The 17,859-nt window shown below is 43.5% G+C and overlaps 1 protein-coding gene across 1 annotated transcript; it reads left to right on the top strand.

Annotated features, from left to right (window-relative positions):
- Nucleotides 1–2,664: 2,664 nt before the first annotated feature.
- LOC133032192 (uncharacterized) lies at nucleotides 2,665–5,767 on the top strand. The gene is made up of 2 exons (XM_061106060.1): nucleotides 2,665–3,430; nucleotides 4,211–5,767. Exons 1-2 carry the CDS (start codon nucleotides 2,675–2,677, stop codon nucleotides 4,904–4,906), a joined length of 1,452 nt encoding a protein of 483 aa, XP_060962043.1. The 5' UTR covers nucleotides 2,665–2,674; the 3' UTR covers nucleotides 4,907–5,767.
- Nucleotides 5,768–17,859: the final 12,092 nt, after the last annotated feature.

The following is a 17,859-nucleotide window of genomic DNA, read 5'->3' as shown; positions in this document are numbered from 1 at the left end:
AGCAACATTTACCCCCCAAGCCTTGTTTACTTAGTAAAAATAAACCAAGGCTTGTCCAAGTGTCTCCAGTTGACTCCTCGTTTCCCCAGCTCGAGTCTCGAGCGCGTGGGAGGCACATTAAATGACGTTATTTAATGCGACAATTCGTTTGTTCGTAGGAATGTTTCCAGCCGCCTCCTCGGTCTTACGATACGACGTGGGGCGCGTGAAGGTGTGCCTAATAATGGCATTAAATGCAGTGATTCACTTTTGCAGAGGTCGATTCGTTTCACGCCCCCTGATTGATGCGGCGCATTGATGGTGTCAGGCGGATACTCAAACGTTTGCACCGCCTTAATGGCGGATTGATCTGGCCCGTCGATCTGTTGGGAATTCGAATCGTGTGCTTCCCCAACCGTACGATTGGTAGGTGAAGACGCCTGTTCCTCAGGCATTTTTGCCTATAAAAGCCACCACCTTTCCTTCATTTTGGTTACTTTCCATTCCTTACCATTTTTGCTTGAATTTCTCAGAGAGAAAATTTCCTCAAAGTAGCACAAACCGTCTTAACACTTGAACATTTTCTGTAATCTTCCAGTGTTCGATTTCGCCAGTGCTTCTCAACTCTCGCTCAACCATACCCAGTACCCCCAGTTCAACAATCATCTGTAAGTTTTTCGCATCTTTAGACACTAGCATGCTTACATTTATTTTGTTTGTTTTCTGGGTTCGTACTCAGGGATTTCTGGAGTGTGAGTGTTTGAGCTCTTTGAGTTCTGCTCTTACGTTTCACTGTATTAGTTGTAGTCGTACAGTTTTGTTTGAAGAAGGCCGTGTATCCTTCGCTTAGCATTTGCTTAGGGCATAGGAAGACTTTTTCTTTTCCTTTTTGCAAAACCACTTTTACTGTGATTTTACTGCACCCGACACTTGTTCAGGGATTCTCTTTCGAGTTTCCCAGGTGACACGTGTCCGGAGGGGGCCTCTTTCCAGCGGTTAGGGGACCCCCACTCCCTTTTTTCTGGTTTAGGGTTTGATATGGGGCCTAACTGCTGGGTTTTTTCTTTTCGTTTTTCTCAGAGCATATCATGTCTGCTTCTGGCTCAAAGTCCTCGAAGAAGAAGGGGAAGAGTATTGCCACCCTGGAGGAGGTTTCTCTGGGACCTGTTGCCCAGGAAGGGTACAAGTCCCGCGCCACTGGCTGGGAGGCGGCCGAGCTTCGATCGACCCTGACCTGCCCTCACCAGCTGGAGAACATCATTAACGTAGCTGGAATCAAACCCTCTACCTCAGGGACCTTCCACCGGCCTCCCCGTGATTCGGAGACACCCAACCTCAACTATGATGGTTTCGGGGCTTGGAGTCAGACCCATCTGATGGCCGGTGCTATGCTCCCGCTCCAGGACTATTTTGTTGATTTTCTTGTATTTGTCGGCCTTGCGCCATACCAACTTATTCCTCAAGCATACCGCCTGCTCTCAGGCTTATTTATTTTTTATGCCGCACGCGGCTGGGGGTCTCCCAGCCCGGCGGAGATTTTATATTTTTACGAACTTGTATCCGTCCCCAAGAAAGGGGACAAACTTAAAGACGGTTTTTATGGGTTCCGGATCCACCCTGCTAACGAAGGGGTGGTTCCGTATAATAGGCAGACTCATGTTAAGGAGTACCGCCACCGATTTTTCTTCTCCTCCGGCTTTAGGGCCGTGGACCATCCGGAGCTGCTCACGGAGTGGGTGCGGATCCCACCTTACCAGCGGACGCTCACTACTCAGGCGTTCCTTCGAAGGGCCCAAGCCTTCGCCTCTTACGACCATGCCGATCTTGACGTCGGGGGCTTGGTCACCACGGAGAATTGTAGAAAGGCCAAACTCATCCTTTCTCACCAATCCGTGGATGACTCCAACCTTTCCAAGGTTATCTGCCCCAACGTGAGGGCGCCAGTCGCGGAGAAGGCCTTCCGGGATGAGCTTATTGCTACGGCAGAGAAGAAGTACCAAGATTATCTCTACCGGAGGGCCCAGGAGAAGGCGTATTCCAGTGCCCAGGCTGCCTCTGGGAGAGGGCTCCGCGTGGGGAGCCCGGTGGTGCGGAGGAGCCAAGCCATCGGCGGGAAGTCCGAGGCAAAATTTTTTGACAAGATTCTTCAAGAAGAGATTGGAGGTCCTTCCGCCGGGGGACCCCTTCGTCTTGAAGGTTCTTCCGAGAACCAGACTTCCCGGCCTCAGCCTTCAGTCCCCGAACCAAACTCGGGCGCTCCGGGTGCTAGCACTTCTGGTGCTGGTGGTAAGTCTCCTTTGATAATTCAATATGTCCCTTCAGTTGATGAATATACCAGTCGTAGGCCCATAGGGTTCGACGAGCGTCTCCGTAGGTTTAAGATGCCGTCGACCCGGTGGGGGGATCATTTGAAGGAGTTTTATTTTACAAACTTAGGAGATTACCTAGGTCGGTCCCGGATGGGCCCCGGCCCTCCGGAACCTATTCCCTTAGGTCCGTCGGCTTACATAGCGTCCAGCTGGTTTCGGCCCTCGGACAGTTATCTTGGAGACGATGCTGCCAGCATTAAAGTTCGGGACTTTGCTAGGGCCGAACTAGGGAGTCCGGGTAGGAGTAGTTTATTTACTGCGCCTTTTTGTAAGTAGTTTCTCACGGACTTTTAACACTTGCTTGCTTTACTGGAACAGGTACCTCCATGGATGCCATCCTGGAACGGCTGGCTGGGGTCCATACTCCGGTGGCTCCTCCGGCCTTCACCCCTTCTCCCCCGGCCCCTTCCTTGAAGGTTTCTTCCGGCGCTCCTCCCGAAACCATCGACTTGGTGGATGACGAGGAGGTGCTTCCGGGAGAAGGCCAGGGGAAAGGGTGGGACTTCTCGGAGGAAGCCGCCGAGGGTGCTGGAGACCCTCAAGCTCTCCCAGTGGTAGCAGAGGAGGACGAGGAGGAGTCTGAAGTGGCTCTGATCCGCAAGCGCAAGGGCAAGATGATCGCCCAAGACGAACCGAAGAGGCCTCGGAGGGCCGATACTCCCGCTCATGGCCTAGACGGCGGGGTGTCTCCGATGGAGGAAAATCCTGCTCCTCCTCGCATTGAACTTACCCCGATTCCGGGGGATGAGGCAAGGCAGGAGCTTCGCATAGCCAAGCACAACTACGCTATGGACGAGTACTCCCGGGGATATGCCGATGTGGAGGCCCTTAGGAGAATTCTGCGGGCGGAGGTTGAGGCGAGCATTAACCATCCGGACTATCATGATCCGTGGAACCTCAACCTGGATCCTTTGGCGGACTGGTTCCGTCCCCTCCTAGGGCCCACTCTGGCTCCTTTTGCCGCGGAAATGACCGGTGAGTTCGCTTCTCAGCTTACACGCTGTGCGCCCAAGCGGTTTGCCACTTGCGCTTCCCTGAACTCTATCTTCCAAGTCCAGGACCTCAGCCATTCCCTCACAGTGGTAAGTACTTTGCAATTCCTTGCGTTTCCTTTTTGGTGTTTGTATTTTGTTTTCTTTCTTTGAGGAATTTTTCCTTACATCCCGTTATGGTTCAGCTTAGGGGTGGGCATCCGATCCAATCCAACATTTTTTTCCTCATCCGATCCAATCCAATTAGTAATTGGATTTGGAAAATCATCATCCGATCCAATCCAATTAGACCTCAAAATCCAATCCAATCCAATCCAATTACTAATTGGATTGGATCGGTTTTTTAATTGGATATCCAATTACACACCTAAATTTCAATATTAGCTTAAAAATATAAAAAAAAAATACGTAAAAAACTAAGTATTACTTTTTATTTAAGTTTAATACTTCATAAATATACTATTCTTACAAGTGTATTGTAGCTAAAAGTTTTAAATAATTAAAACAATAACATTTCTAAGTAATAAAATAGAACAAAACATCATAAAAATAAATACACTAAACAATCAAGTGTTACAAATTTAACATACAAAAAAATCTAATAAAAATATAATAAATATTTATTGTATTTTTCAATATTTTTTATTATATAAATAATTTTTTAATATATATAAATGTAATTGGATTGGATCGGTTTTTAATTGGATTTTGAGATTGACATCCAATAACCGATCCAATCCAATTAGAATCCAACTTTTAACATCCAATCCAATCCAATTGTAATTGGATATCCAACTTTTTGTAATTGGATTGGATTGGATCGGTTCGGTTCAATTGGATTGGATTGGATGATGCCCACCCCTAGTTCAGCTTGCAGCTGAGGCTGGTCGCCTCTCCAAGAACATCATAAGCCATGGCTTCGCTATGTCCGATTTTGGGGACATGAACGACGTCAAGAAGGTCCTCCAAGACCTTACTGCGGAGAGGCAGATCTACCAGGAGGCCGCCGAACGCCAGGAAGCAGCGGCCAAGGCTAAGGAAGAGAGGGCCAAGGCCAGGGAGGAGGAGGCCGTCCGGAGGGAAGCTCAGGCGGAGGACATGATCCAGGCCGAGGCCCAGCGGAGAGGCAGGATGGAGGCCCATCATCAGGAGGAGTTAAGGGCTCAGACCGAGGCTGCCGAGAAGGCTAGGCGGGACCTTCGGGAGGCCAGGGAGGCTTTGGACGAAATGGCCGCCAAGGTGAGGTCTCTAGAGGAGACTCACCAGTCGGATATTGAATCCAAGGCCGCTCTGGCTGCGGAGTTGAAGGAGCTTCGGGACTATAAAGATCAGTCTATTAGGAAGGCCAAGAGGGCCGAGCTCCTTTCTCCCGTCTCCTGCGCCCGGTGCCCGAAGCGCTTTGATGATGGTGTCTACATGGCTTGGGCCACCAACGATCAGAGCATCAAGCTTTCTTTCTATCCCAAACCCGAGGACATGATTGCCAAATTTCGGGAGAAGAAGAAGAGACTTGATGCTGAGCTTGAGGCACGGATCGGACCTCGTCTTCCGCCACGGGCTGACTGAGCTGCCCTATTATTGACCCAGATTGCACCCGTTCTTTTCATAACTCTTTTTTTTTTCTTTGTACATACTTGCTGCTGCCTTGGTACAGTTTACTTACAGGCGGCAGCCTTCATTTAAAGGGGAGACAATTTAAGGCCTGTCCCCGGGCCATTTATATGTGTATGACCTAACCTTCGGGTTAGGATTATTTTATTATATATATATATTTTTCTTATATATATGTGCGATCTTTTTTCCACACTTTATATATTTCAACCTGTCCTTTGGCTCAGGATTTCATACTTACGCCTTTTATTTTTGCGCATGTTTTTGACCTGCCCTTTGGGTCAGGATATTTTTCTTAGCTTAACCTGCCCTTTGGGTCAGGATGTTTTACTTAGCTTGACCTGCCCTTTGGGTCAGGATATTTTACTTAGCTTGTTTTTGTTTGTCCGTGCGGTATACCCTAGTACCCCCCTGAGTGGCATAGAAACTTTGTTTTTAAGGCACTCAGTTTTATTTAATATAGAGGAGGCATACATTTGGACGGTACAAACCCTTTGAACAAAAGCTAAGTTTAATTCGCTACTGGTAGTATTTTCTGAGGTGATCGGCATTCCAGGCTCTTGGGACAGTAGTTCCGTCCATTCTTTTCAGTTTGTAAGTGCCAGAGCCGATTTCGTCCTCGATTTCATATGGTCCTTCCCAATTTGGTCCAAGTACCCCCACTCCGGGTTCTTGGGTGGCTGGGAAGACCCTTCTTAGGACCATGTCACCGATAGCGAATTTTCTGTTTTTAACCTTGGAGTTAAAATACTTGGTCACCTTCTTTTGATAAGCAGCCATCCGTATTTGGGACTCATCCCGGAGTTCTTCGACTTGATCCAGCTTCTTGGAGCAGGGCCTGATTGGTGGCCGGATCATAAGTCGTTCTCCTGTGGGATGGGAATAATGTTTCCACCGGGACCATTGCTTCACAACCGTATGCCATTGAGAACGGCGAGTGACCGGTTGTGGTTCTGGGGGTCGTCCGGTAGGCCCACAATACCCTTGGCAATTCTTCAGGCCAGTTATTTTTACAAGCCGAGCCTTCTTTTTCAAGGTGACCTTTAGGATTTTATTGACTGCCTCCGCCTGGCCGTTTGTTTGAGGCCGGGCTACCGCGGAGAAGCTTTTCACTACTCCGTGTCGGTTGCAGAAGTCAGTAAATTCCTCGCAATCAAATTGCTTTCCATTGTCTGAGACTATTTTGTGAGGTAAGCCGTATCGACACACTATGTTTTTGACAACAAAGTCCAACGCCTTCTTAGCGGTTATTGTCTTCATAGGCTCAGCCTCCGTCCATTTGGTGAAGTAGTCTACTGCTACTATTGCATACTTTACTCCTCCTTTTCCCGTAGGTAGAGACCCGATGAGATCTATGCCCCAGACCGCGAAGGGCCAGGGGCTTGTCATCGCCGTGATCTCATTTGGAGGAGCTCTCGGTATGTTCGTGTACCTTTGGCACGAGTCACACTTTTGGACATAGTCTATACAATCTTTTTCATTGTTGGCCGAAGTATCCCTGCCTCAATATTTTCTTTGAGAGGCCGGGTCCTCCCGTATGATCTCCACGAACCCTTCGTGGACCTCCAAAGATGATTTGTCTAGCTTCGTGGTCCGATACACACCTTAAATAAGGCATGCTGAGTCCTCTTCGGTAGAGAATTTGGTCCATCATTACATAACGATGAGCCTGATACTGAATCTTTCGAGACAGTGCCCTCTCTTGGGGCAACTCACCTGTGGTTATGTATTTTATGATGGGGACCATCCAGCTGGGTTCTTGCCCAACCGTTTGTGTGGTCTCTTTTATTTTGATGCTCGGCTCTGCCAAGCGTTCCACGGGTACTACCCCCAGCTCTTCGATCTCACTATCCGAGGCTAACTTAGCCAGACAGTCCGCATGAGCGTTCTTTTCTCGGGGGATTCTTTCTATTTTATAGTCCGTGAACTCGTGGAGCAGTTCTCGGACTATTGCTACGTACGCGGCCATCCTTTCGCCGCGGGTTTGGTATTCTCCGGATACTTGGTTTACGACCAGCTGGGAATCACTGTAGATTTCCACCCTCTTGGCTCCTACAGCTTTAGCCAATTTTAGCCCTGCTATTAGGGCCTCATATTCGGCTTCATTGTTCGAAGCTGTAAAGTTAAATCGGAGTGCTGCCTGGAGCCGCAACCCAGTGGGTGATATCATAGCTACTCCGGCTCCCGAACCGTTTTCGTTTGAAGCTCCATCCACGAATACTCTCCAAGTGGGAATGGGTGGCTCCGAGTATTGGCGTTGCCTCGGCTTCATTACATTCGGTGATGAAGTCTCGCCAAGGTTTGGCCTTTTACGAAATCCGGGCACGTAATGCAAGTCAAACTCGACTCGGTTCCATTGCCCATTTGAGGAGTCTTCCGAGGCTTCGGGTTTACGAGGACTTGCGGAGTGGATGATTGGTCAAAACTCGATTGGATGGGCTTGGAAGTATGGTCTCAACTTCCGTGATGCCATCAGGAGGCAGAATACTAGCTTTTCGATGACCGGGTACCTTGTCTCGGCCCCTATCATGCGTTTACTAACATAGTACACGGGATGCTGGATCTTTTCTTCCTCCCGGACCAATGCAGCACTGACCGCATGTTCGGAGACCGCCAAGTAAAGGAACAAGTCTTCTCCAAGGACGGGCTTTGATAGGATAGGAGGTTTTGCCATATGGTCTTTTAACCTTTTGAATGCCTCCTCGCATTCGTCCGTCCATTCGAACTTTTGGCATTTCTTCAGTATGTTGAAGAAGGGTATGCACTTGTCCGTGGATCGTGAGATAAAACGGCTCAACGCGGCCACCTTTCCGGTCAAACTTTGCACGTCCTTATGTTTCCTGGGGGATGGCATGTCCAAGAGAGCTTGAATTTTCTCCGGGTTCGCCTCAATCCCTCTCCGTCGACTATGAAGCCCAGGAATTTTCCCGACTTGACTCCGAAGGTACACTTCTTCGGATTGAGCTTCATGCCGTATCTCCGGACGACTTCGAAACATTCTTCTAAGTCGTCTGCATGGCTATTGCATGCTTTGGATTTGACGAGCATGTCGTCTACATATACTTCCATGTTTCGTCCCAGGAGGCTTTTGAACATCCGGTTAACCATTCTTTGATAGGTTGCTCCGGCGTTTTTCAGTCCGAAAGGCATGACTAGGTAACAGTATACCCCCTTATCGGTCCTGAAGCTAGTGCACTCTGATCTGCCGTATGCATCTTTATTTGATTGTACCCGGCATAGGCATCCATGAAAGATAGCAGTTTAAATCCGGAGGTGGCGTCCACCATCTGGTCAATCCTGGGCAGCGGAAAGCAGTCCTTTGGGCAGGCTTTGTTTAGATCTGTGAAATCTATGCAAACCCGCCAAGTCCCGTTCGGCTTGGGCACCAGGACCGGATTGGCTAGCCATTCCGGATAGTATACGTCGCGGATCATGCTGTTGGACAAAAGTTTATCCACCTCTTTCTCTAAGGCCTCGGCTTTCGCCGAGTCGAGCGGGCGTCTCTTTTGTTGTATAGGAGGCATGTCCGGGTTGACGTTGAGGACATGGGTGATGACATGAGGGCTGATGCCGGTCATGTCCTCTTGGCGCCATGCAAAAACATCAGTGGCGCCCTTCAGTGTTTTTATTATTTTATCCTTTTCCTCCGGATCTAGGCCTCTTCCTATCCGGAGTACTTTGGTGGAGTCGTCGTCGCACACTGGTATCTCTTCGACGTCCTCCATTGGTTCTACGACCCTTTCGGATCCTATACGAGGATCCAACTCGTCTTCTTCAGCCTTCTCTACTTCAGGAGGCCCCCGGACCATGAGCACTGGCAAGTGGGTGGCAACGTTGTAACATTGCCTGGCCTCTCCTTGGTTTCCCCTCACCGTTCCGACTCCGGCTTCCTGGGTAGGAAATTTTAGGCATAGGTGTCGGATAGAAGTTATTGCACCGAAGTCGACGAGGGCCGGTCGGCCTAAGATTGCGTTGTAGGCTGTTGGACAGTCTACCACCACGAAGGTGCAATACTTAAACGTGCTCTGTGGAGTGTCCGGGCACAGGGTAACTGGGAGCCTGACTTTTCCCATTGGGATTAGAGTTGTCCCGTTAAACCCTGTGAGCTGCGATCCGCTAGGAGAGAGGTCCCGGTCGGTCAACCCTATCGCAGTGAAGGCCTCTTTGAAGAGCAAGTTCACGGAGCTTCCATTATCAATCAGGACCCTGGCCACCACTTTATTTGCAATGGGGGTCTCTATGACCAGCGGGTCGTGATGAGGAAAACGCACCGTCTTGGCGTCTTCTTCCGTGAACGTTATGGGTTGGTCCATTAGCCGAGGCCTTTGAGCTGGGAGTTGAGCGACCTCCCACACTTCACTGTGCCTTGCGGCCTCGGCATATCTCTTTCGCTCCTTCCGAGTGTTTCCTCCGATATGGGGACCTCCGGAGATCATGGCTACCCGTCCATTAGGCCGGGGCGGTAGTCCGGGTATATGCTGGGTGTCACCTGCGGGAGCAGCTGGAGGCAATACTCCTGCTGTACCCCCTGGTGTCCCCGAAGGCATGCCCCCGGCCACCTGCCCCGGGTTAAGGTGGGGTAACCTATTTTTGATCCACTCATAGAGGTGGCCCAACCGGATCAGATTCTCAATCTCATCCTTGAGATTTTTACACTCGTTGGTGCTGTGGCCGATGTCGTTATGATATTCGCACCTTTTGCTCGGATCTCTCCGGGAGCTGTCCCTGTACAATGGCTGGGGTCTCCGGTAGTGCGTATTCTGCCTTGTGGCAAAATAGACACGTTCCTGAGAATCCGTGAGCTCTGTGTACTGGGTGTATTGGGGGGTATACCCCTTCTTCTGGCGCTTTTCTCCCGTCCGGGTGCTGCCCTTGGAAGACCTCTTGCTTCTAGACCCTTGAGTAGGGCCTGTTAAGCTAGCGGTTGGGGCAGCCTGTGAAGGAGCCCGTCCGTTCACCCCGGACGAATTGCCGTAATGGGAAGACGCCGGGGGCAGAGCTTGCCCTTGGTTGTACCCGGGAGTGGCAGAAAACTGTATGCCACTAACCGGAGGGGTCGCGGTCGGGACAGTACCCGAGGGCGATACTCCTGGCATGTATCCTGCTATCCCGGTTGGATAATAGCCCCCGTAAGCCACGATCTGGGCTTCTTCGAGGTTAATATATTTTTGGACTCGCTTCTGGAAGTCCTGAAGGCTAGCAGCGCCTTCTTGCTGTAATTCGTTCCAGAAGGGAGTCCCCGTACGGATTCCTGCTTGGAGAAGCGCAAGCTGTTGTCCGTCGTCAACTTTCTTGGTCTTCGAGGCTTCCTCTCGGAACCTCTTGATGTAATTTTTCAAAGTCTCGGTGGGTAGTTGCTTGATGTTAGTCAAGGCACTGACTTCCAAATTGACCTTCCTGGCGGCGACAAATTGCCTCCGGAAGTTGGTTTGGAGTTTGTTCCAACATCCCACCGATCCTGGTTCTAGTTTCTTGAACCACTCCTCCGCCGAACCGCTCAGAGTGAGGGGGAAGCATAGGCACTTGGCGTCATTGCTGACCCGCATGACTGTCATGACTCGGTTGAATCGTGACAGGTGATCACTGGGGTCGGAGTTCCCAGTATATGCCGCCATTTCGGGCATTTTGAAGTTTTTAGGGAGCTCCGCCTCCAGGATATGCTTGGCGCAGGGCTCCCGGTCCTCACTGTCCGAGTCGGAGTCATCTCCCTTTTGTCTCCGGGAGACTCGGGCAATATCTTTTCGAAGGCTGGCGAGCTCTGCCATAATCCCTTCGTTTACAGTACCCGAGGAGACTTCGGGTCTGTATCTTTTTTGATCAAGATGAGCCCGGAGGTCACCTTGATTCCCATTGATTTGATTTCTCAAATCAACGGGTGGACATCTCTGTCCCCCTCTTCCTCTACCCCCCGGTTCCTGGTGCACGGAAACGCTCTTTCGGTCCCCTCGATCCTGAGGGCCAAGACTCCCTCTTTGGGGCTTGCCCCTCTGCGGACCTTTCCCTTTAGGGAAATCTGAGCGGACCTTACGCGGATCCTGCGCCTTTTTCTTCCGACCAGGGGCAGAAGTAGGGTTTTTTGTTTGGTTTTCCTCAGCAGGGTGCCTTATAGGGCTAGGTTCCCTAGGCCTTTGCTGCTGGGAATTGGGCGAAGACGTAGCTGGCTCCCCCTCGAGTCCAGCGGCCATTGCCTTGGGATGCACGTGAATGCCAGCTGCCTCCATGGCTTTTTGCATGGCTAGCATCACCTCATGCATTTTTTGATTTTGCACTTTCTGAGCTTCGATCTCAGCTTCGTGATCGATGGCTTTTTGTCTGAGGAGCACCAGCTCTTGGTAGCTTCCATCATCGTAAGCGTACTCGTCGAGGCGTTCCTCGTGGTTTTCATCTGGAACTTCTTCCTCGGACTCCTCTGCTGCCCTCGAGGCTACATCCTCTTCATTGGGATCTTGAGCGTCTTCTAGAGGGCGAGGGTGACGTGTAGCTCTCGTCTCCACCATTGTTGTGAAGTTAAATGCTTGTTGCGAAGCAGCTTTCCTCAGCTCTCAATGAAAGCACCAAAATGTTGACCGAGGTTTTCGGCAACCAATAAAATATGAGTATAATAATGAGCTGTACGAAAGCGAGATGAAGACTTTTTACGTGGTTGGGGCGTTAATGAGCCTTAGTCCACGAGCCACTGATATTTATGGATGTCTTTAATACAGATCTTACACTTGGGAGAATGTTTTTCTCCTTAATACAAGGAATGTTCTTGGTGAGTTTTTTCTCTGTTTGCTCTTTAGCAGCCAAGATTTTTCCGACCCCATTAAATGAGCTTTGAGGGGGTATTTATAGTGTTTTAGTGGGGCAATCCCTAGAATTGTACTTACACATGTGTCTGTAAGTATCCATAAAGTTGGGCATTTCCGATGAATATACCATGGGTGATGCATGGTCAAATCCCTAGGTGCTGTAGGGTTTTTATGGAGAATGTCCTTTTTGTCTTATGATTGACGTGACTCTTCGCAGAGTAGCCGTCGCTAGACTTAAATGGTCATTACTGTAGCGCTGCTGTTTGGGGGATGTGCCGTCAGACTTTATTGCGTGTACAGTCCCAACACGCTTCCTCCCATGCGGCATTAAATGCGACTTGATGTCTCGGGAGAGACCTGACACATCCCGGAGTGCCTTTGAGTTGTGCTCGCTTCCGGGAGTACCTTGTACTCCAGGTGTATCTTCCGGGACCCATGCGAATAACGCTTCCTGGTGCCATTTAAAGACTTAGCAGCTCTTCTCAAGTAGTTTGATCCACGTGTCCCTTCCTGACTGGTCCACGTATATTGGGCGATTTTAGGAGCAACAGGAAACATATAGCGTGACAAATTATTGTTCATATATTGAATAATTATTTTTGAATAATGGGATTCATATATATAACTGTGTATATTGAATTCTTTATTCAAATAATTATTTTTGATTTTTACGTGATTATTTATTGTTCATATATCTAGAACCTTATTTGATTAAAGTTAAGATTATAATTTTAATTAATTTGTGATTTCTTCCTATACACATAATAATAATCTCACCTAATAACTAATAATATTTTTTTCTTCGCACGTAGTTTTTTGCTTATATATATATATACTAGGTGAATGTACGTGCCGAGCCACGTATTGCTAGTTTCATTTAAGATTTTGGTCTTTTTAAGATATTGAATGTATTTTATTTTTAAAGATTACAAATTTTTTGTTTGAAAAAATTAAATATTTATATTTGAAATATTATTTAATAATGTATTAAAAATAATATTAGTGTAATTATAAAATTGTAAATAAATTTATTATTGGAGTAGTAGATTATTCTATTTAGTTCTTTTTTTAACATATCATTGTAATGTAAGTTTATATCTATAAATATTCTGTAAAGTGTTAATATTATATGAACATCTCCATTTATAAAGCTAAAAAGTGGGTCAATGACAGAATTGGTATATCTGCAATCACACAAAGATAGAAGTGGTATTTCTGCTTCCTATGCTTATCCAGAGAAAACATTAGATAACGTGAGGTTAACTTTAATATATAAAGATTTTTCTTTTTTAAAAATAAATAAAAAAAATTATTAATATTAGGTTTGTTAGAGAGATATGTGGCTAACATGATTTTTTTAATTTAAGAAGAGATTATAAATATTTAAAAGATTGTTTAATTTTTTGGTTTAATTATTGAGATTATTTGTTAACGGGAGATCAAACCTAATCGTTAAATTTAACAGATTATTCTTTTTTATTTTTAACTATATTCTATTAAACCAAAAATTGCCACACTTTTAATATATAAAGACATAAGATTATTATCAGCTTCATTTAATTAGTTCCTTTATATAAGGTTCATTTTTCAAATATCGCAACCAACAAAAATGTGTACTTATTTGTTAATTAGGGAATAAGAAAACTTTATTATATATGAATATAGTAATATATCTGTTTGTGCTTAATTATCGAATAGCCGCACCACACTTATTAAGCCTAACGATACACACACATATAATAAATAAAACATACGTAATCTCTCTCATTTAAATAATATGTATAACCTATATATATATATATATATCACTACGTTAACGAGAAACGAATAATCCTCCTTGAGGAGATCCAAAGGTCTTGGACGAACATTTCGAAGCTTGATAATGAGGATTCATATGTACTTTTTTTTTTTTTTAAGTATTATATGATATTACAACGCCTAATTTTAGTACAAATTTTTGTTAATTTATCGTATATATATATGCATGTAAGTATTATTTTGTGATAGGGTCAAAATTTGGTTTGGTATTTGACCAATTATATATTATATATATATGGTGGTTGCAGTGAGGACGGATCCACATAGAAAGCTGTATATTAATGATATTTATTATAGATATAATATAAATATAATTGAGTTAATTCTGTAATTGAGCAAATGAGTCTGCTTATCAAGTATCATCACTTGTTTAGCGCTACGTACAGTATTATATATATATATATATATATAGTATAAGGACATAATTCCTTATATGCATTTTCAGATTGTTTATATATGTTGAGTTGGCAGAATAATACATAGATATATTCATATATGGGCTCGTTAAATTTATATTGGATTATTTATACCACAATTTTAATTTTTTTACTGACGGAATTTTTTTAGAAAATAATTAGTAAATTTTATACTGTATTCTATGTTCAATTTTCATTGTTGTTCTACGGTTATTTTTGGTTGTTTCACTGTTATTTTTAGTTGTTCTATTTGTATTCTAGTGTTGTTTTATAAAAGACAATATTTTTGAAAAAAATTCTATGTGACAGTACTTTTGTAAAAGTTCACCCAAATTCTAACATTTCTATAAGTTTCCCTTTAAATTTCACATTTTATTTAGAGCCTATCATTAAAGAATGTTCACATCAGCGAGGGTACCCTTGTAGTTCTCAATGGGAAATTTGATTTTCTATGCTTAAAAAATCCTAAAATTATATCCCTAAACCTAAATGTTATACCATAGTCAATATCTCTCTCTCTCGGCCAAAACACCTCCACCACCTCCTGCACCACCTCCAACGACGACGACAAGGACCACCCAGCCCCCTCTGTCGGACCCGAAGCCTCAACCCACCCAGCCACCTCTCTCTCTTCGTCTCTCTCGGACCTGAAGGCTTAACCCACCCAGTCCCCTCTCTCCGTCGCGAAGCCTCAACCCCGAAGCCTCAACCGACGGTGACGGCGCACCGCGCACCGGCCCCCATAGCCCCCTCTCTCCGTGCACCAGCCCCTCTCTCTCTTTGTCTCTGTCAAACTGAAAAAAAAAAACAGAAAAAAGAAAAACTCCAGTGGTCCGATGGTCGAACCATGGGATCCGATGGGTCCGACCCCATGGTATAACATTTAGGTTTAGGGATATAATTTTAGGATTTTTTAAGCATAGAAAATCAAATTTCCCTTCTCAATTTATATACGTGTATATGCTTTGCCAACAAAAAAAGGACAGTAAATTAAAAATACATCTTTATTTTATCAATTAACCAAATCTACCTCTAATTTATATTTAATTGAAATATAGCTTTTTTATTTGTACTCTACCTAAAATACCCTGACATAAAAGAGTTACATGAAAAGTATTTTGAAATAACAGGAGAAAAATTGGTTCAGTGTTTAAAAAAAAAGGTAAAAATGATAATTTTTAAAGAAAATGTAAAAATAAAATAGGACAATATAAAAGAAACATAGAGTCTAATTTTCTCAATAAATCTAATGCCCTTTTAATGGGTATTACTTATGAAGGGGTAATAATATTAAAAAAATTTGGGTTTTTATATTGAGAAAATTACACTCTATACCTTTTTTATGTTGTCCTCTTTTATTTTTACCCTCTTTTTTAAAATCTATCATTTTTATCTTTTTTTTAAACATTGTATCAATTTTGCCCCTGTCACTACAAGATACTCTCCATGTGACTCTCTTATGTCAGGATATTTTAAGTACAATACATATAAAAAAAGGTATGTTTCAAATAAATATAAAATTAGAGGCAAATTTGATTAATTGATTAATAAAAGAAATATTTTTCAACTTACCCCTTTTATATTTACTTTTTTAATTTAATTAGAAAAATATCTTATTTTTATATTATATGGAGTTGTTCCATGGACTAAAAAACAAATAAGAAGATAAAAACCAATTTTTGGCAATTCTTTTTACAAAAATTTCACTTGAATTATATAAATCATTATAAATATCTTCGTTCAGCTACATGCATTCTATCCATTTTTAAAACCAATTTGCTATTGTGACCACAAGTTACAGGTATAGATGCAATACAATGGTTTATTTAACAATTTTAAGATAACCAAAATAACACTAAACATATACAAACAATTTTAGTTCTAACAATACATATATATACATTCTTATTATTCATCATTAAAAACAGTTATTTTTGTATTTGTTTTTTGTTTGAATTCTTAAAATTAATGTACATTAGTATTATATCAATAAATTATTTAAAGAACTAAACAGAATATAACTAGAGAAAGATATTTGTAACAATTTTTATATTTCACGAGCAATTTATGCAAGAGGAACAAATCTTATTTATTCTAAATAATACTATAAAAATAGTATTTTCCTTATTTATTCATCAGAACGTGGCATTTCTATAAACTAATTAGTCATGGTATATATGTGGTATGAAAAAAGAGTTGTTATGAAGAAAAGCAATGATGATTAAGACATTGATTAATAATGAAAGTTACTAATGGGCAATATACATCGTTCTTTTTTTTTGGGTCTTACAATAAATAAAAGTGGAAAATGTAGAAAAAAAAAATTAGTGAATACGAATGAGCAAAGCAATTGTTGGAGTTGGAGGCATTGATTCGAACTTGGAAGGAATAAGTTAAAAATATTTCTTTTTTGTATCTATTAATTAAAAATATTTTTATATTATTTTTTATTAAAATATACCAATTTTTTTAGTAGATTACTTAATGGGAAATTTGATTTTCTATACTTAGAAAATAAAAAAATTTGATTCCTAAACCAATAATTTAAACCCTAAAAAAACTATACTTTTTTTTTCAAAACCCCAAAAATACCCCCAAACTCTCACAGCATCTCTCTTTCTCTCTCTATCTCGGCCGGTCCCAAGAGTCCCACACCCCAGGTCCGATGGTCGGACCATTTCCGACCAATCGGACCCATCGGACCCCATGGTCCGACCATCGGACCTGGTTTTTTTTTTTTTTCCTTCTTCATTCGATTTGAGAGAGACTTAGAGAGAGGGGGCTCGATGGTCGGACCATGGGTCCGATGGGTCCGATTGGTCGGACCCCATCGGACCTGGGGCTTTTTTTCCTTTTTTTCCTTTTGTTTTTTTTTGGCTTTCGATGACCGGCGGTGAAGAGGGGGCTTGGGATTCGTGGGCTTCGACCGCCGGTGATGGGGGGCCTGGGCAGGGCCGGCCCTGAAAATATATGGGCCCAAGACGAATTAAATTTTGAGGCCCTCAAAAATACATAAAAAAAATATCAAAAAAAAGAGTGTAGTGGGATTTGAACCCATGACCTTGGGTATTATGGCTTCCACCTCAACCAACTAAGCTATAAATATTTGTTATTTGTAATACACTTAAATTTTACTTAAATAAAAGCCTAATAAATTTTTTTATTTTTTCATTTTGGGCCCCCGAAAAGTGTGGGCCCTAGGCACGGGCCTAGCCCGCCTATGCCTAGGGCCGGCCCTGGGCCTGGGATTCGTGGTCGACGGGAGTGAGGGTGGTTTGGGTTGGGGTTGACGTGGGTGAGGGTGGTTCGGGTGAGGGTGGGCGGTTGGGGTGAGATAGAGGGAGAGAGAGATGATGCAGAGAGAGAGAGAATATTGTGAGGGGGTATTTTTGGGGTTTTAAAAAAAAAGTATAGTTTTTTTAGGTTTTAAATTTTTGGTTTAGGGAAAAAAAATTTTGATTTTCTAAGTATAGAAAATCAAATATCCCTACTTAATATACCTTCATTTTCTACTTGAGTCTACCATATAATTTACATAAACTAAGGAGTTTAACGAGGTTACATCATCCATAAAAGTGGGTATATCTAAAAAAAAAAATATGAAAATATAAATAAAAATTATACAATGTAATTTCCTCCTAGAATATGATTGCTTACCATCTTTCCTCTACACAAATATATGTATATATATATATATATACTAGTAAAAAGCTACGTGCGAGGCACGTACACTAAATTTTATGCTAATTTTTTTCTATGTTATTTGAAAGTTATACGATTAAAAATTAAAGAAAAAATATTATTAGCTATTATGTGAAATTATTATTATGTGTATAGGAAGAAATCACAAATTAATTAATCTTATAATCTTAACTTTAATCAA

Source organism: Cannabis sativa, chromosome X, assembly GCF_029168945.1.
Source record: "Cannabis sativa cultivar Pink pepper isolate KNU-18-1 chromosome X, ASM2916894v1, whole genome shotgun sequence".
Classification (NCBI taxonomy): domain Eukaryota; kingdom Viridiplantae; phylum Streptophyta; class Magnoliopsida; order Rosales; family Cannabaceae; genus Cannabis; species Cannabis sativa.
Note: the sequence above shows the minus strand (reverse complement) of the source record. Positions and strands in the feature narration are given on the sequence as shown.